The sequence below is a fragment of the Cicer arietinum genome, chromosome 3 (genome assembly GCF_000331145.2).
Source record: "Cicer arietinum cultivar CDC Frontier isolate Library 1 chromosome 3, Cicar.CDCFrontier_v2.0, whole genome shotgun sequence".
NCBI lineage: Eukaryota > Viridiplantae > Streptophyta > Magnoliopsida > Fabales > Fabaceae > Cicer > Cicer arietinum.
The window spans coordinates 51,135,072-51,154,664 of NC_021162.2; the positions used below are offsets into that span (position 1 = coordinate 51,135,072).

The window sequence follows — 19,593 nt, forward strand, 5'->3', positions numbered from 1 at the left end:
GAGAAAACGAGAATAAAAGTGTAAAATCACTATTTTGAGAAAGGGAATAAAATAGAGAGGAAGAAAAAAAATGATATAGGTTTAGTCAAATTTCTTTTTTACTTTGAGCTAAAAGATATAGTACTTTTTTCTATTTCATTTGCATATACTTGCCTTTTTTATTTAATGTTGGATTTAGTTGTTACTTCTTTCTTTGTGGGAGGGACATTGTTTCTGATGAGCAGTATGTTATCTACATAAGGCTTGTATCTTTGTTCTTGATGAATTCAAACTGTTTTTCAACTTCATGAGAAATAAGTTTCTAAGTTTTAGAAGTTTTTCTTAGTTCATGAATAGATTTTTTGTTGCTTGCACATCTTTCCAACTTCTTATGGTCTGACAAAATTCCGAGGCCTTGCCCTATTCATATTTGTGAAGATTTCTTGCAAAAATTGCAGTTTTGATATCCATTTGTCAGATTTCAAAATCATAAAGTGCAACCATAACAGAGGAATCTTAACCGATTTACCTTACCATAGCACTTGTCTTCAAGATGCATTAGGACCCTATGGATTTTAACCCTTCGTGGGACTTTAACCAATGTCCATAGTCCATTCTTAGTTTGTGTTCTTGTGGGGTGTCTGTTTCAAGTCCAGGAATGATGTTTCTCATAATATATAGGTAGGGAATGAGTATATCCATGATTACTAGTTACACCCCTGTTATTTTTTAAATGACCAAGTTGTCCTTATAACCAAATCAAATTTACAAAGCTTACCATTAACCTCTTTTCTATCTCAAACGTGAAAACCTTCTCTTTTCACATTTTTTCTCCCATTTCGTCTATTTTTCTCTCTTTCATTAATTTTCGCTACCATTAATTGATTCATCATCGTTTTCACATATTCGAAAACTTAATTAAAAATTTTATATGCAAACTAAATTCATGTAGCTTATGCAATTTAAGTTCAAGTGAACATATGTAATTTAAATTTATGTAGTTAGCATAATATCAAATAGTTTATACATACGTAAATTTATACATAGGCAAATCTAATTTTAAGTATACTAACACAATTTAACTTCAACGAAACATACACAATTTAAGTTTATGTAGTTAGTAGAATGTCAAATAATTTACGTATACATAAACTTTGTTCACCTTACGCAATTTAAGTTTAAGTATGTTGATGAAATTTAAGTCCAAGTAAGCACACACATTTTAAGTTCAAGTAAGTATACGCAATTTCAGTTTACATAGTTAGTAGAATGTCAAATAGTTTATGTATATATAAACTTAGTTCACCTTACGCAATTTAAATTTAAGTGAGCATGCAAATTTAAAATTTACATAGTTCGCAAAATGCCAAATAGTTTATGTATACATAAACTTTGTTCAAGCATGTTTAAGTGAATTATATTTGTGTATCACTTGTAAATTCTTAAATTTTAGGTCTTACACAAACACGATTGGTGTATGTTTACGTGAATTTAATTTGTGTAAAATATAATTTTTTAAACATATGATTTTTCAGAATTAAAAAAAAAAAATTGTGGAACTCAAAACAGAACTCAATAAGTTGACATAAAAAATACATTGTAAGTTTCTTTCAACCTTCTATATAATTTTTTTTATATAAAATTTACATATGAGATATGGAGTGAGTAATGAAAAGAAAGAAAAGGAGAATAAGGATTTTAGAAGTATAAAATGACATTTTAGGTATTTAATTTATAAAAAAAAAAAAAAAAAAATTGGGGTGTAACTAGCAAAAGTGATGCCCATAAAACACAACTTTGTTCACAGAAAAATTACAAGACATGGAACCTCATACCATTGAACAAAGATGTTAAGTTAATTTTTTATTTTGGAAGCACACTACTGTTTTTTGATCTATAAGTAAGAGATTAAATACCACCAAAAATTCGTACACAAAACTGTGAGGTCTCATGTTCAAACCCATAACATGATGTCCAACCTAATAATATCAACATTTGTTTTCCAATTGAGTTAGGAGTTATGGAGTAGAAGTATAATATCGACCAACTACCTACTATAAGAGAGTAGAAACTTAAGCAAACATAAAGGTAAATAGGGGCGAACAAACGATAGGGTTCAGTCGATTTCGGACCCAAAACCCCCATAAAAAACCACGGATCCAATACAAAGGCTCAATTTCAACCATCTATATCCTTGGTTTGGTCTGTTTGCATGTGGATGGTTTAATTGGATTTTTGGTTTGGTCTATTAGTAGTCCATTTTATTTGATTTTTTTTCTTCGAAATGAAAAGAGTTAGAGAAAGTTCCACAAAACAAACTCAATGCACCACTTTTAATAGAATTTATAACATTATTAACATAGATAAACTCACAAATAACACATATCTAGCTTACGAAAACATAAGAACAAATAGATCTAACTTAAAAACACAAAAAACATAAGAAGAAAAATACCGGTGAAACACTATAAATATATAGCCAAACATAGTGACTAAATCAAAGCGCTCATTACTTCTTAGTGGAGATGACTAATAGCATTTCAACGAGTGTACTAAATCGTTGCAAGTAATACTTAAAACGGTAGTATCGAATGTCGAACTCATTGATTGCGTTTTACTATCGAATTGTGTTTAATTACTAAAATTGAACAAAACGTTTCCGAATTGATTGAAATAATATTTGAAACTAACAAGAGTAAATAATAAAACTTTTTATAATAAGAAAAATGTTAGGGATAAGTTTCACTTCAATCCAACTTTGGTTTCTAATTTGACCTTAGTTACTAAATTTTTTTATTGAACTATTACCGATTTTTATTTATTAATTTTTCTCTAATGTCTTAGGGACAGAACCTTTAATTCCAAAGTAACTCATAATTCCTTAGTTGATTTAAGATTATAATTAAGCTTTAGAGTACAAAAATTCTCTTATTAAACTATTGCCTCTACAAATAATTCAATTGGTTTCATGACCTGCATCTATCCTTAGACTACAATATCATGAATTTCTCATCTCACACATTCGTAAAGTCCATTGTCGTTTCAAAATACAAATCGTAAAATAATTTAAAGTTGATCAAGGAATAAGAGGCATTAAGCCCAAATATGAGAAAAATAATTCAATAAACTTATTCATATAACTAAAAATCAAATAAGACAAATAGGAGTTTTATCTTGTTTCACTCATCCCTAACAAATAGGGTTTAATTACTCATGACATAGATGAAAAAGATAGAGATTAAAGAAGAAATACATGAAAGATTCATGAATGATTTTTGATAAAACTCCTTCAATGATGTTAGAATCGGTCATCTTTGAGTTTCTCTGCTAGAGCACAAGTCTGCAAACTTTCCAATAGCCAAAAAGATTCCTAGAAAGTGAGAAAATGTGTTTTTATACATTATGCAGCATGTCACGCGTCCCAAACGCAACATTTACGCTCTAGACACACTTGGACAAAATCAGGTATGTAGAAATGCACCATAGGCTCAAGAATTTGCGATTTAGGCGCAAAACATATGTTGAATGACATTTACTGCAATTTCTCCTCTTTTGAGTTTGAATTTGGTTCATGTGTCTTCATGAAAGTTGTAGCTATAAATCTTAACTTTCATTTTCACTTGGTTTAACTCTAATTGGACATCTACGACTGCATATATGATTGAACTACTTCACATAGGTCATGTTGATTTCTCACCAAAATTCAGCACTGCACCAAAACAACGAAATAAACTAAAACTACGAAAAATATCTAACTAATAAAAAAATAAGAACATAACATTTTATTAATTTCAAGATCTAAAATCAATAAATTATATCAAATAAATCCCTAAATCAAATAATGATTAAAGATAAATAACACTAAAAATAATAAAAAAATATGCATATGATGAGAAATTATCAATGACACTGTTTCACTCAACACCTTATTAGTAAGCAAAGATGCTAAATTATCTCAGTCAGTTCGTCCTTCCTTGGAGACCCCCTCCTAATTAGACTTCAATTCCATTTACACAACCACTTTAAATCTTCCCTTATCTCTCTCCTTTTCATTTTTCTTTCAATTTTTTCCTGTCTACTTCGTACTTCTCTATAAACCATTGCCTCTTAAGAATAATAATTTATAACTATATTATTATGGATTTTATATAAAAGTAGTAAAAGATAAATGTTGTATTGGAAGTATACATAAAATGATGCAAATATTTAATCTATTATTTTAATGTAGCAGTAGCTTTTAAGAGTTCTATGACATGTATACACCATTATATATATATGTTCACAAGAAAATTTAATATTTGATTATGTATACAATTAATTGTATAATTCAGTCAGTTCTAGTTAACGATGATTCTCTTTTAGAGGCCTGAAGTTGACTATCTGCACACACCTATAATTAAAAAGTGGATTTGATGACCCAACATCCCGTTTTCACTTGCTCGTGTGCATGGCTTTTATATTCGGATTGACCGGTCTTAAGTAGATTACGAGTATGTGTCCACTCCTAGTAGGGGCATGTATCGAAAATGATTGGTGAACATCTTCAAAGGTTGTCATCCCTTCATTAACCTTCATTAATGGTATCTTTACAAGTTGAATTTTGAAGGAAAATACTTTGGAAGACTAAATTTATATTTTAATATATATATTTAATATTTTAAATAATTGGAAAGAGCAACATGATAAATAAACATATTCTTTTAAATTTAAAACAAATCTATCAAATCAATATCAAAATATAAACTTAACCCTTCAAAATCTTATTATCTCAAACCATTCAAAAAACCAACTTGCAAACTTTGTTTGCGAGTTTAGAGAGGAATGAAGACGAGAGATTGAAAAAAAAGGAAGAAAGTAATTGAAGGAATGAAGATTTTTGGAAGCAGAGAGTTTTGAAGAATTTGTGGATATTCGTAATAAATAATCCATATATTTTGAGAACTCAAAAATTATATTAAAGAGAGATCATTTTAAAGATTTAGAAGAACTTAAATTAAATATTTATATTATTATAATAATTTATAAATTAAATATATATTTATTATAAACATTTTTTATTATTTTCTATAAAATTACTCTCAAAAAATATAAATATAATCTTTCTATTTCTAAGCGGAGTAATGTCTATCATTTTCTATATCAATTAAAAGGGGGGATAAAGCAACATGAGCGCGTTGCCTTTGCATACACCTACTCCCTCCAAGCTCATCATGACCCAAACATAGTAGAGTCTTCTTGGACCATACAATGAAGTCCCAAACCAACTTTCAACTTGTTGAAGAATTTAGACAATATAATTTACAACTTAGACAAAATAATATGTGTAAATGTATATATTTTTTTTAATTATAATATGATGCTTGTTGCAATGGAAATATCAATGTATCACTGTCATTAGAAGATATCTTTATCAAATAAACCTTATGGGAAGATGTAAGTTTCAATAATAAATACATAAAATTGAGACATATAAATAGAGGAACATAAGTAGTTGAAGATATCTTTAAGTGCACATATCCTTCGTATCAATTATTTTATATAAAATTACTCATTTTTATTTCAACTATTTGATATAGATTTTACATTTATTTATAACTAGCCACTATCGAAATTGACAAATACTTATCTTGTTGTGAATATAATTTATCTAAATTTCCATTCATTTACTATTTTTAATTAAACACTAAAGAAACCAACAAATATTTATCTATTTATGTGTTATTTATCTTTTTTTATAAATAATTTAACATACAATGTTGCATTTATTTTTAATTAAACATCGTAGAAACTGACAAAAAAAACTTAACCTTAATTTCTTTTTATGTAACTTTATCTTTTACATATCAAATAAATAAAAAACGAACTTAAATAAATTATTTATATTATTATAATAATTTATAAATTAAATATATATTTATTATAAACATTTTTTATTATTTTCTATAAAATTACTCTCAAAAAATATAAATATAATCTTTCTATTTCTAAGCGGAGTAATGTCTATCATTTTCTATATCAATTAAAAGGGGGGATAAAGCAACATGAGCGCGTTGCCTTTGCATACACCTACTCCCTCCAAGCTCATCATGACCCAAACATAGTAGAGTCTTCTTGGACCATACAATGAAGTCCCAAACCAACTTTCAACTTGTTGAAGAATTTAGACAATATAATTTACAACTTAGACAAAATAATATGTGTAAATGTATATATTTTTTTTAATTATAATATGATGCTTGTTGCAATGGAAATATCAATGTATCACTGTCATTAGAAGATATCTTTATCAAATAAACCTTATGGGAAGATGTAAGTTTCAATAATAAATACATAAAATTGAGACATATAAATAGAGGAACATAAGTAGTTGAAGATATCTTTAAGTGCACATATCCTTCGTATCAATTATTTTATATAAAATTACTCATTTTTATTTCAACTATTTGATATAGATTTTACATTTATTTATAACTAGCCACTATCGAAATTGACAAATACTTATCTTGTTGTGAATATAATTTATCTAAATTTCCATTCATTTACTATTTTTAATTAAACACTAAAGAAACCAACAAATATTTATCTATTTATGTGTTATTTATCTTTTTTTATAAATAATTTAACATACAATGTTGCATTTATTTTTAATTAAACATCGTAGAAACTGACAAAAAAAACTTAACCTTAATTTCTTTTTATGTAACTTTATCTTTTACATATCAAATAAATAAAAAACTCAATAAAAATTAAATACATATTAATTAAAAGCCACAATTTAATTTTTCTTTTACATTATCAAAATTAACATGAACACACATTAACATATTTAAGAAAAAATTTACTTTCTTTTCATTTTTTCACTTGGTGTATTATGTATCATAATCATCTTCCTCAATCACCAACCAAAAATGAAAACAATTTTGATCAAATCATGAATCTAAGATAAAAAAAATGCAATAAAAGCCCAAAATGCACGTCCAATTTCGCAAAAAGCCCTCTTTGTCTGTGAATCATCGTCTTCATTCCATTCATGTCCCAATCCTCAAAGCCCACACCACTCTCTCTAGCAGAGGTCGCATAGTTTCTCTTTCTCTCACCTCGAACACGAACAAAAACAAAATCAATTAACAAAATCACCCTTTCTTCTTCAACTTCTAGAGAGAGAGAGAGAAAACACACAAAACATAACCCCAATTTTCCCAACTCTTATAGATTCCATGGCTCGCATTTCTTGCACAACGTTAGGTTTTAAGGCTAATTCGACGTTGTTTTGTTGAACACAAAGAGATACCCTGTTTAATTTTTTTTTACAAAACCCTAGAAAGTGATTCCGAGTTGGGACGTGTGTTGAATTGTGCCCTAGTTTCCAATTTCAGCGACTATTTTATGCGTTCAGGTGTTTTCTCTTGGCTCAATTGTTGTTTTATTGACATTTTTTTGAAACCCTAGAATTGTACGAATTGGGGGAAATTGTGCGGAAATGTGTGCGATTAGGGTTTTGAATTTTTGGGGGAATTGTTTAGCGTTGTTTGTAGTTGATACTCTGTTACGCATTGTGTTGAAATGGAATGGCTTCGGGGCTTGGTGTTGTACCCTAGTGTATGTGTGTTTGTATGTGGGTTATGGCATTGATGTGTTATTAAATGTTGGGGTATTTTTTATTGGGAAACTAATTAGGATGCGAATCTTTAAGTGGGGGAGCTAGTGATGTGAAGCATAAACATGTGGTTGGAGTTTATAGTTTTGAATGTTTGAAGGGAATTCCTTGGCGGCAATCCTTTCATGCATGCAATAGTTGCCAAATATACGTGTTAATATGTATGGTGACTAGTACTTTACGTATTAACTACCATGGTTTTACTCTTTTGTGATTAGTTTAGTTTGAATCTTTCAAAATTTCATGTGAGTGTGCTGGTGGTATGCCTACTTATTTATGGTCGTGGAAACATTTTAAGCTGTTTTTTTGGTGGGTGAAGGGTGGGGTTGCTCTTTTGCTTTCTACTTAGTCGTTGTTGTTGCATTTCTTCTAGTATGTAGGAGGATATGACTCGATATATGTTATTACTCTTATCTTTTAAGTGATCGATATAATCTGTTGACCTATGGAATGTATAACCATGCTATTTAGTTTTTTTGTACTGCAAAAAATTGCTACCATGTATTTGGAAAGTATGGAGATTTTTGGTGAAAAAGTGAAGCTTACATGTTTGTTAAGTGTTTGAGATCCCTCTGTTTTTCTACTTTGGTTATACCACCTTTGAAAGTAATATTTACTTGTGGCTTGTATTGAGTGTTTATCACTTCTCAATTGTAATTGAAATGGATGGATATCTATCTGATTGATAATGTACATGAGTAATTAGTATCCTGGTAGTAAAATTATCATCACATGTAAGATTTTCATTGCCAAATGACTCCGGTTGGATTTTATCTTTTTGTTGGTAGATCCCTATCATTTGATGAATCTGATGAAAGAGCAGAGTTCAAGTGAGAGGTTATTTATATACCAAATGCATGGAAAACACAATGCAAATTTTTTCTTTCCTGATACATAATAATTGCATAACATATGTTTCCTACACATGCTCCCCGTTTGTATTTATTTAACCATTGTTTGTGAGGTTGTTACTTTGACATTCTGGATCAAGGTCATCACAGTTTTCTAAAAACTGTTGGATCTCAACCACTCAAGTTTATTTATTTTATGATTAAAAAATAATCTGTAACTCAGTTTTCAAATTTGAGCTGTACAATACAAACCGGTTAACATGTAGTTTGCCTTTGTATCGTAGGTGATCCAAAATCTTGACCTCTTAATTTTACAGCTTGGCATAGAGATTTGAATTGTCTTCTCTATTGGAGAAATAAATTTGAATTATTGATATGTGTGTGATAAGTCAATATCTCTTTTATGTGATTTGATTTTCAAATGTCGTCCACTTTTTTATTGTTTGGCTGTTGAGCAAGTCTTTGTGTCCTAGGAATTACTATATAAATGGGTTAATGCTTTATTCACCCCCTTTTTATTACAAATTGGCAGGTTCTGTATTATATGGGAAGTGAAGCTCTTAGGTATTAAGGGCGGGAATGCATGGATGTAACTCCGGATCTGTTCATGTTGTAAATGCTGAGGTTGATTCCATGGGAGGTGTTGTGGACGGCGGAGTTGGTATAGGTTTGAAAACCTCTCCGCGCCGTGCAGCAATTGAGAAGGCTCAAGCAGAGCTCAGGTGATGGGAAGACCTTCGTGCACTTGCACTTTTTTATCGTTCTTTTGTCATCTTTACACTCTTATTATGCATCAAGAATAACTCATGCTCTTTGGTAGCAGACAGGAGTATGATGTTCGTGAAGAAAGAAGAAGGGAGCTAGAATTTCTGGAAAAAGTATGGAAGTTTTGATCTTTTGCACTCTATTAAAACTATATTTCAATGCAAATGATGATCACCTGTTTCTTGTAATTGCAGGGTGGGAACCCTCTAGACTTTAAGTTAGGGAATGCTGCTTCTGTTAGTGTTCAGTCTACTTCGCTTACCGATCAACATCAAGAACAGTTTGTGACCAGGTTGGCTATTCCACCTTTTCTTTCTTAATTTGTTTTTTACTAAATTTTATCACCTGTACATGCAACTTGTTTATGGATATCTGGTGTGTGTGTTAATTTTATTTATGATGTTTTATTGCCTCTTTCTTTTGTCCCCTCTTCAGTGAAGCCAAAGGTAGTTTTGTATTGACTGCCTCCCCTCACGGGGACTCTGTTGACAGTAGTGCTAGACCAGGAGCTCCTTCTATCAGTGAGCCAAATACTGCTGATAACCTCTTACTTTTTGATGGTGAGAATGAGTTGCCTGAAGGAGAAAAACGATTTTTACATTCAAATAAGAGAAATAATATTGTTCCATCAGAACAGTCTTCTCAAATTGGTGGGAGTCAAAATGCTAAAGAGACTGAAGATTCTGCTATTGTCCGCCCATATGCACGGAGGAACAGATCCAAAACAAATCATGGCCCTCGGGGGAGTTCAAGGGATGGGAAAGGTTTGTTATCGGATACAAACAAACAAAAGGATCACAATGTGCCATCTGTTTCTAAGCCAAAACATATTAGTTTATGTTGTCGGATAATTGGTAAAGATCCAACAACAAATAATCCATTGGATAATGAATTTGTGGACCTTCGTGCTCATCAACCAAATAGTGTTAGTGCCAGTGTTGCTGCAGACAAATTAGATATTACGTCGAATAGAATCTTCAAAGAAGGACAACGTATTGTAACTTCTCAGGATGATACTGTACAGAACCGACTTGTCTTGGCTTCTGGCAAAGCTAGTGCCGTTGGAGAAAGGAACATGGGAGGTTCTGGTGTACTTGAGCCTTCACCATGTGTAGCTGCTACACAACCAGGAGATGAATCTTGTCCTGGTCAGACAAATGGTTTTGGCAACATGAAAGTGGACAGGAAAGGTGCACCAACCGAAGACCAAAATAGCAGTGTTGCATTAGGCATGAAGAGGTTTGATCCGGAGTCCTGTTCTGCACAAACTAGTTTAGCTAGAGATGTAAATAATGATACTGATATCTGTACTAATACAAAATATGCTGATGCAAATGGTAATACTTTGGAACAACCATTGTTTGAGAAGAAACCAAGTTCCACTGGTTATGAAGCTATAAAAGAAACAAGTAAGACCAACACTGGTGAAAGTGGGGCTACTGTTAACAATGAACATTCTGCTGGTTATGTAAACCATTCTGGTAGTGGTAGTATGATAAAACACGAGGAAGACATCAATATAAATAGTTCTTGCATGCCAAACAAATTGAATGATTCTTCCAGTATTAGTGGACTGCATAACAATGACAGTACCATATTGAAGGCTGATAAAATGGAAAGTGTTGTCATGGTGGATAATTCCAATTCTGCCAAGGAAGACAGCGTTGAAAGGCTTCAAGTTTCTAAGGATTTGTCAATTTCAGCAACTCCTAAAACTACTGTGTCTGAAAAGCCTACTACTGCTGTGTCTAACTGTCAACCATGTTCTCCGCACCATGTGAAGTTAGCAGACAAGGCTCATGATGATTCTATTTTAGATGAGGCTCGAATTATAGAGGTATTTAATTTCTTTTCCGTTTATAGTAACTATTGTACTTGTAAATTTAGGTATTTGTTCAGTGAACTATAAGTTTTTGACATATGTTAAACAGGTTAAGCGGAAGAGGATTATGGAGTTATCTGTTCGCACATTACCCTCACCGATCCTCCGAAAGTCTCACTGGGATTTTGTCTTAGAGGAAATGGCATGGTTGGCAAATGATTTTGCACAGGTTTTATTTTCTAGACCTACATGTGATTTCGTGTTGTACCCTCACCCTTGTTTGCCTTTCTCATTTGACGTCTTGAAGAAATGCCATCTCTAATTAAGTTTACATGATATTTGATTTTCAATAAATCAATTCTCCACTAAAATGTGCTTTGTAGGAGCGGCTTTGGAAGGCAGCTGCTGCTGCCCAACTCTGTCATCAGGCATCTTTTACTTCTCGGTTAAGATTTGAAAAACAAAACAAGAATCTGGAGATGAAAATTTTGTCTCACACCATGGCAAAGGCTGTCATGCAGTTTTGGAATTCAGTTGAGCAACTTCTTGACAAAGATGTTTCTGACCATAATTGTATTGGTGGTTCAGTTGAAGAGAAAGTTGATTCAAATGAAGCTTTTAGGGACAAGCGGAAAAATTCCCAAATGGTACTCTGATTATTTTCTGACCTTTAATTATATCGCCTTAAAAAGTGGTCTTTCTCTTTTTGCCAATAGCTGCTACTTTGGTCGATGTGTGGTGATAGGACTGAACTGTTATATGGACATTGATATGATTAATTAGTCACTTGAAAATTATTCATTTTGGAGTCAAATGATTTTACAGCAATGTATTCACTTGTTAAAAATGTACATGCCTTTAGATTTGTACTTGGTAACACGTAAACATGAACTAGATAGTTTGATGTTAGGCTTTGTGGGGTCCTGAATTTAGTGATTAATATACAAATGTCTATTGATGGTTTGGTTGTTGAGTCCTGTTTATAGTTGATTTTATGTGCAAAAACGGTGAACTTTACTATGGTTGAAGTTAATCTTTAATCCTATTATTTATGTTTGTAAGACTGGAAAAACTAAATTTTGCAATATGTTCTACCTCTTATTGTTTACATTTAGCGATTTAGAGATTTTTTGTTTAATTTTATAGTTTTACTTGAAGATATGATATGAATTGTTCATTATTGTACTTGTGTTACATTAGTTTTGATTATCATCATATTCTTACTTTCTTCTGTTTGGGCATTGTTGTCATCCTTGCTGATGTATGTTGGTTTATTTTGCGTGTATTTTTGTTACATTGGTTAGATGCATCAGGGGTTCATGTGCGTTACATGTTTTGAGATATTTGTTATATTCTTTTCCCCTTTTTTGGTGGTCAGTTTTCACCTTTTGCACTTTTTTTGAAATTATGAGATGTTTGTTACTAATGCTTGAGTGTTGGTGGTTTGGCAGGAAACAGGCAACTACCTGGAGGGACAAAATCCCAGAAATTTTTTGGCACTCAAAGTCCATTCCTATGCTTTGAGGTATTTAAAGGATAGTAGGTCTCATGGAATTTCCTCTCAAGCAGAAGCACCGACAACACCTGATAAGATATCTGATTCGGGAACTGTGGACATGTCATGGGAGGAGCATCTTACAGAAGTATGGGCCAAGTTACCTTATATATATTAAATGATTAGCTTATTGATTTTGTACATTAATGATCCATCTCTCATGTTTATTTTCACTGTGTTAGTTAAATCAAATTGTTTTTTTTTTTAAGTTCATTGTATACGGCTCTTTCAATATGGTTTAATAGATGATTTTGTGGTATACCTTTACTATTAGTTTGCTATGATAAATGTTTTAACTCATCAAAGACTTAACTTGCATGTTGTGTGTTTAATTTTCAGGAAAGTCTTTTCTACACAGTTCCTCCCACTGCCATGGAAACATACAGAAAATCCATTGAATCCCATTTCCTACAGTTCGAGGTAAAATTATGATCATTTATTGCCCAAAATTTATCGCCTTGTGCATTTGTAGATGGCACGGTGCTTCTTGAATGGTGTTTAAGTTTTATTTGTTGATTTTTTTGGGACAACCTTATTCTATATTACAACTTACTTAGCATTTTTTATCATAAATTTTTTTCTTCAGAAAACTGGTAGTAGCATTCAAGAAGAAGTGGAAACATCGATATATGATACTGCAGCAGGTACTATTGGGACTATTTAGACTATTTCATTTATGAGTTGATTGCTGACCACTCTGGAATCAATCACAAGTTTTTCCCTCTTCAAAATTATGTGCAGTGTTTGCGGGTGAAGAGGTTGCATATGATGAGGATGAAGGAGAAACCAGCACTTATTATTTGCCTGGTACCTATGAGGGTAGACGATCATCAAAATCTGTACAGAAGAAGCACAAAAACAGAATAAGGTCTTACACTCATAGGTCCAGTGAAATTGGAACTGATTTGCCTTATGTGCACTATTCAACTGGAGCTCATCCGTCCACACTATTTGGAAAAAGGCCTGCTAATTTAAACGTTGGTACTATACCAACAAAACGCATGCGTACAGCTTCTCGGCAAAGAGTTGTGAGTCCTTTTGCAGTGGTCACCGGGACAGTACAGGCTCAAGCTAAGACAGATGCTGCTTCAAGTGGAGATACCAATTCCTTTCAGGATGACCAGAGTACTTTACATGTTGGATCACAGTTCCAGAAAAGTATGGAGGTGGAGTCGGTTGGAGAGTTTGAAAAGCAATTACCATATGATTGTGGTGAAACATCGGTTAAAACAAAGAAAAAAAAACCCAAGACTCTGGTAATCAAAATATATTCAATTACCCAAGTCTGTGGACTTCATTTTTTGATGTAGCTCCCTTTTTATTTAATTTATTTTAGGAAATTGTATTTTTGCTGTGATTGCTTAACAATAACAATTACTTCTACAGGGTTCTGCTTATGATCAGGCATGGCAGTTGGATTCTGTTGTTCTAAGTGAACAGGTGATTTCCCCCCCTAAGTTCCTTGCTTTGATATTTGTCTACCTCTTTGGATATCATAAAACAATAGTTGAGTTCTGTGTAATTTGGCATAAATATGCTGTAATAGGAGATGTAACTCTGCTGAAATTTGAGTTCATAGATATTGGTTTGGGGTGTGTGGTGGCTGCAGTGGGATAATACAAATCTTGTTTTTTGTACAATAGAACATTCCTCCCTGACTTCCTGTAGGTACTTTATAATGTTATTATCACAAGTCACAATTTGTGTACCAATTCCAAATTCTGAAGTTTTTATCTGTACCAAATCCAAATCCCAAAGCTTTTGTATGTATTTTTTAATACTCCCTCTGTTCCTCAACAAGTGAACCATTTCTAAAAAAAATTTGTCCAAAAATGAATGACCCTTTTTAATTTGCAATGTGACATTAATTACATTTTCCTATTGTATCCCCTAATTAATACTACATGCACCACTTCCAATTCAATATTTTCTATTTTGCATTAATGGTAATGGTGAATGCACCAATACTTGATAAGGATATTTTATACATTTTTCTTAATGTGTGAAATGGTCAATTGGGTCATTTATTGTAGAACAGAGGGAGTACTGTTTTAGAGGAAACATTGGAGTACTTCACAATTTTGCTCTCCTTTGTTTTAGTATTTTTTGACAATATTTTCCACTGTGCTTATCAATGGTGTCTTAATGTGCTTATGATGCAGAGAGATCATTCCAAGAAGAGATTGGATCACTTTGAATCCAATGGAAATAGTGGTAAATCAGCTTATCAAATATTTTATTGTTTAGAAGTTTATTTTTTCTTATTTACAATTCAATTAATGTTCTATTTTTTTAAATGATTTAATATTCTATTATGTCCATGCTCTATGTACTAACTGTCTTGTTATGAAGGTTTGTACGGGCAACATAATGTGAAGAAGCCGAAGATGACAAAACAATCACTTGAAACTTTCGACAATATTTCTCCGATAAATAATTCTATTCCCTCCCCAGCTGCTTCACAAATGAGTAACATGTCCAATCCAAGTAAATTTATTAGAATCATTAGTGGACGTGATAAGGGAAGGAAAGCCAAAGCACTTAAGGTAATTCTGGTGTGAACTTAGGGACTGTCAGTCTTGTGGTTGCTAATATTTACCTGCAATCCTACTGATTTCTTTTGTTATTCATTATAGAATTCTGCTGGACAGCCTGGTCCTGGAAGTCCTTGGTCACTATTTGAAGATCAGGTTTTTGTAGTTCATTAGCAATATCAAATTTTGTTATGTCCTTTCTGGAAAAGGTGAACTTCTATCACCAGGACTTGTTAGAAGATGCTTATCTCATTTCTCCTCCATGTTGCAGGCTCTTGTTGTCTTGGTTCATGATATGGGTCCGAACTGGGAGCTTGTAAGTGATGCCATCAACAGTACTTTACAATTCAAGGTAAATGCCGGTATGAGCTTGTAAGTGATACCATACTTTACAAATATGGTATGAGCTTGCAATATCTTGTGGCTGTGTTATTTTATTTAGTACTAAGTTTTAAATGCCGGTATTCCTTTTCAGTGAAAAAATTATATAGTTGATTGATTATTTAGGATTAATTAGCTAGGTGATTAAAAATTTAAAATTGTTCAGAACAGTGGCTCAGGGCTAAGCATAACAGTAGGAGAGGGGCCGGAGTGGATCCATTCAGATTTATTTGTATTGGTAAACCAAGTAATAGTTTAGTTGTAAAAGGGAAACCCTTGGTTGACGTGGAAACCATGGAAGGAGAATTCTTTTGGGATTCTGTCAATCAACCATTACAGAACTATTCTTTTATTCTCTTGTCATTCTCAGATCTCTCGCCATTGGGTCTATAACAAATGTGATCCACTTACTGGATCTCTCAGCAGTTGTAATATGGAAGCGAGGACAGAAGCTTTGAAAATTTGTCATACTTCTCACTGAAGACAACCGGCAATAATGGAGTGCAATCATATTCTTTGGATTTTATTGTGCTGTATTTTGGAATAATATGCATATGATATATAAGGAATTTAACGTTTACTGGATAAGTGAACGAAAAAATGGCATTATCTTAAAAGACTCCAGAAATTCATGACTGAAAGAGGAGAAAGCTAGTCCCAAGACACTGATTCTAAGTTTTTTGATGAATCTATGCCCTTAGTCCTTACTAAGAAAGATGGAATTGCAGAACTATGAGACAACAACCCTATGGGCTGGATTGTTTGTGGTGATTTCTGAAAAAATGATAGCAAAAGGAAGACAGTTAGAGAAAGTTTAATTGTTCCAGAAATAGAAAATGAATTTACGTATTATCTAAAACATTATCACAGGAGTTAGAGTCTCTGAATTACAGAGTACCTATAATCACAGAGATTACATAGGCTCGCTCTTGAAGCGTCTAATTCTGATATTACAGCTCAGATCTTAACATACTAAAACTTACAGAAGAACTGAACAGCTATGTTGAACTTTTGAAAGAATACAAAGTCAATATATGATTCTCATGCACTTCAGGGGGGAGTCACAAATTTCAACCCTGCAAGCAAGACAACTTCACGGAGATTGCATGGATGGGACCTTGGATAAAAAAAAGAGGAAAATGAGACAAATCAGTTAAGAATAGTTACAATTATTTTTAGGTGGTTAGAGTTAATGCAGGGGCTTAAGCTTAAATAGTAGGACAGGAGTTGAAGAAGATTCATTCAGTTTTTAGTATTGTGAAATTGAGCAGTAGGTCAGTTGTGATAACGGGAACCATGTATTGAATTGGAAGCTATGTGAATGAGATTTTACTTCCTTTTCTGTTTGTCATTAATCAACCTGCACAAAAAACTGCTTTCTCTCTCTTTCTTTATATATATATATATATATATATATCTTTATCACTTTGCTCTCATCCTCCTGGGTCTGTAACCTTTTTTTTTATTGTTTCCAGTGCATCTTTCGGAAGCCAAAAGAATGCAAGGAGCGTCACAAGATTTTAATGGACAAAAGTGCTGGGGATGGTGCTGATAGTGCTGAAGATTCAGGGTCTTCTCAGTCATACCCTTCTACATTACCTGGAATTCCAAAGGCATGAATAATTTTTTCATATTTTTCTGTATTATGGTTTTACACATTACTGGGTCCTCATGGTTGATCTAAGCTTTGCAGCTTTAATGGTTAGAAATTTTTGCATCTTTAGCAGGGTAGTGCCAGGCAGTTGTTTCAACGTTTGCAAGGGCCGATGGAGGAGGATACACTGAAGTCTCATTTTGATAAAATTATCAAGATTGGGCAGAAGCAACGTTACCACCGGAATCAGGTTTGATCGAGAAACATTTACATTAAGTGGATTCTAATATGCAATGACATATGAATTTGGTAACTATTAACACCCACCTTTTCTATAACCGGACAAGTCAGATGATAGGAGTAAGTTTAAACGACAAGTAGTTAACTCAAATAAGTAACAGCTGAATTTTATTGTAGAAATGAAAAGTTGAATAATCCAGCTTGAATTGAGTGATGTTTGCAGTTGTATGAATATAACTTTAAGATCCTACTGTATGTTAGCATTTGGCAATGGAAGAACTAACTAGTTGCTGTGATGTTATAACTCAGAAACTCTGTCCTAGGTGTAGTGCTTCTTTTTATGTATGATTATCCAAATACTTGTTTCTTATTTTCAACTCCATTACCTTTTTGGGAATTGAACTCTCTCACCATGTCTAGCTCAAGCCCTGGATGATTCCATAACCTTCTGGAACTTTACTCTGATTTTGTATTGTTTGATATGGTACATACACTGCTGATTGATGTGATTATATCTAAACAATGTAATGGGTATGAGCTATATGAGCAGGTTGATAGTCATAAAATTTGACTAGAAACTATGTTGTCCCCCTCTAAGTTATGTAGCATAGCTAATTTGAATTTTTTTGTTTAAATGTAGAATGATAACCAGGATTTAAAACAACTAGCACCAGTTCATAATTCACACGTGATTGCTCTTTCACAAGTTTGCCCAAACAACTTGAATGGAGGACTTTTGACGTAAGTTCTATTTGATTTTATACATATGTATGTATTGTGATGCAGTAGTTTTATAATAATCGAAAATATAAGTGTATTCCTGTAGCCATAGTCAGGTTTCCCTAGTAATTTTCACATTTTCCCCATACGTGATTGCTCTATCACATTTTCACATTTTTGTTAATGCTTAATATTTTGTTTGAACAAGTATTTTAGTAATGTTTGAATTCTGGTTGAAGGCCACTTGATCTTTGTGAAACAAATGCAACAAGCCCAGATGTCCTATCTCTTGGGTATCAAGGTTCTCATGCTGGTGGTTTACCATTACCAAATCACGGTTCTGTACCCTCAGCCCTTCCTTCATCTGGGTTAAGCTCTTCTAACCCACCGCCTTCTGGTATGAGTCTTGGAAATAACTTGTCATCTTCATCTGGCCCAATGGCAGCCTCTGTCAGGTTTGCATATTTTATAACTTGATATTCTTGTGTAAGTATATGTATATGTATACATTCACTCATGATAATCTTAGCTATGCAACTGCTGGGGACTGAATTTTTTTTCAGAGATAGTAGATATGGAGTTCCAAGAGGTGTGCCATTATCTGTTGATGAACAGCAGAGATTACAACAATATAATCAGTTGATATCCGGGAGAAATATGCAGCAGTCTAGCATATCAGTTCCTGGATCTCATTCAGGAAGTGACCGTGGTGTTCGCATGCTGTCTGGTGCGAATGGTATGGGCATGATGGGGGGGATTAACAGAAGCATTGCAATGTCAAGGCCAGGGTTTCAAGGAATGGCATCATCATCTATGCTTAGTTCTGGAGGAATGCTCTCGTCTAGTATGGTGGGGATGCCAAGCCCTGTAAATATGCACTCTGGAATTAGTGCTGGACAAGGAAACTCAATGCTGAGGCCTCGTGATACTGTACATATGATGAGGGTGAGAAGTGTTCCTATTCACTCCTGGGGTTTAATTGTTACCATAGTAACAAGGAATTTCATTCTTTTTATGAAACCATATTCGAAATCAGAGAGAATTGCATGTTACTGAATCTGAGTTTTGTATTAATGATCAAAAGTTAGTTACAGTGGGATGACTCTAGGTTTATATACCTTGAGTTATTGTACCTACTACTGTAGTCTTGCTGAGCAAGATTCCTAACTAACTAGCTGAACTAAACAACTGACTAAGGTGCAGGGCTGTACAATGCAAACAAGAATTAATCAAGAGTGATATCTCTTACAAAACTTAAATTCCATTAAACTTGGCATTTATCCTCTTGTGTATTTTGTTGGCCAATAAGATTCTAACTATATGTTTTTTTATAAGTTTTATCTTTGTTATCATTTATGGTAGTCCTATTTTATTTCCACTAATGATTTTTTCCGTCCACTTTCATTAGCCTGGCCATAATCAAGGACATCAAAGGCAAATGATGGTTCCAGAACTTCCAATGCAGGTCACCCAAGGGAACAGCCAAGGCATTCCT

The 19,593-nt window shown here is 32.9% G+C and overlaps 1 protein-coding gene across 2 annotated transcripts in view; it reads left to right on the plus strand.

Annotated features, from left to right (window-relative positions):
- The first annotated feature begins 6,961 nt into the window (after positions 1–6,961).
- The window catches only part of LOC101508009 (chromatin modification-related protein EAF1 B-like), a 16,476-nt gene continuing 3,844 nt past the window's right edge, over positions 6,962–19,593 (plus strand). The window contains exons 1-22 of one of the 2 annotated variants that reach the window (XM_004514212.4): positions 6,962–7,375; positions 9,020–9,209; positions 9,311–9,365; positions 9,447–9,544; positions 9,688–11,089; positions 11,184–11,303; positions 11,458–11,721; positions 12,526–12,717; positions 12,969–13,049; positions 13,216–13,273; positions 13,371–13,885; positions 14,016–14,069; positions 14,792–14,843; positions 14,982–15,175; positions 15,266–15,319; positions 15,435–15,515; positions 17,020–17,157; positions 17,269–17,388; positions 18,019–18,119; positions 18,338–18,553; positions 18,662–19,043; positions 19,507–19,588. In XM_004514212.4, coding sequence (XP_004514269.1) covers positions 9,067–9,209; positions 9,311–9,365; positions 9,447–9,544; positions 9,688–11,089; positions 11,184–11,303; positions 11,458–11,721; positions 12,526–12,717; positions 12,969–13,049; positions 13,216–13,273; positions 13,371–13,885; positions 14,016–14,069; positions 14,792–14,843; positions 14,982–15,175; positions 15,266–15,319; positions 15,435–15,515; positions 17,020–17,157; positions 17,269–17,388; positions 18,019–18,119; positions 18,338–18,553; positions 18,662–19,043; positions 19,507–19,588 — 4,402 coding nt within the window. In that variant the 5' untranslated portion in view covers positions 6,962–7,375; positions 9,020–9,066. The remainder of the gene's footprint in view (positions 7,376–9,019; positions 9,210–9,310; positions 9,366–9,446; positions 9,545–9,687; positions 11,090–11,183; positions 11,304–11,457; positions 11,722–12,525; positions 12,718–12,968; positions 13,050–13,215; positions 13,274–13,370; positions 13,886–14,015; positions 14,070–14,791; positions 14,844–14,981; positions 15,176–15,265; positions 15,320–15,434; positions 15,516–17,019; positions 17,158–17,268; positions 17,389–18,018; positions 18,120–18,337; positions 18,554–18,661; positions 19,044–19,506; positions 19,589–19,593) is intronic. The other variant, XM_004514213.4, reaches the window with a different exon arrangement.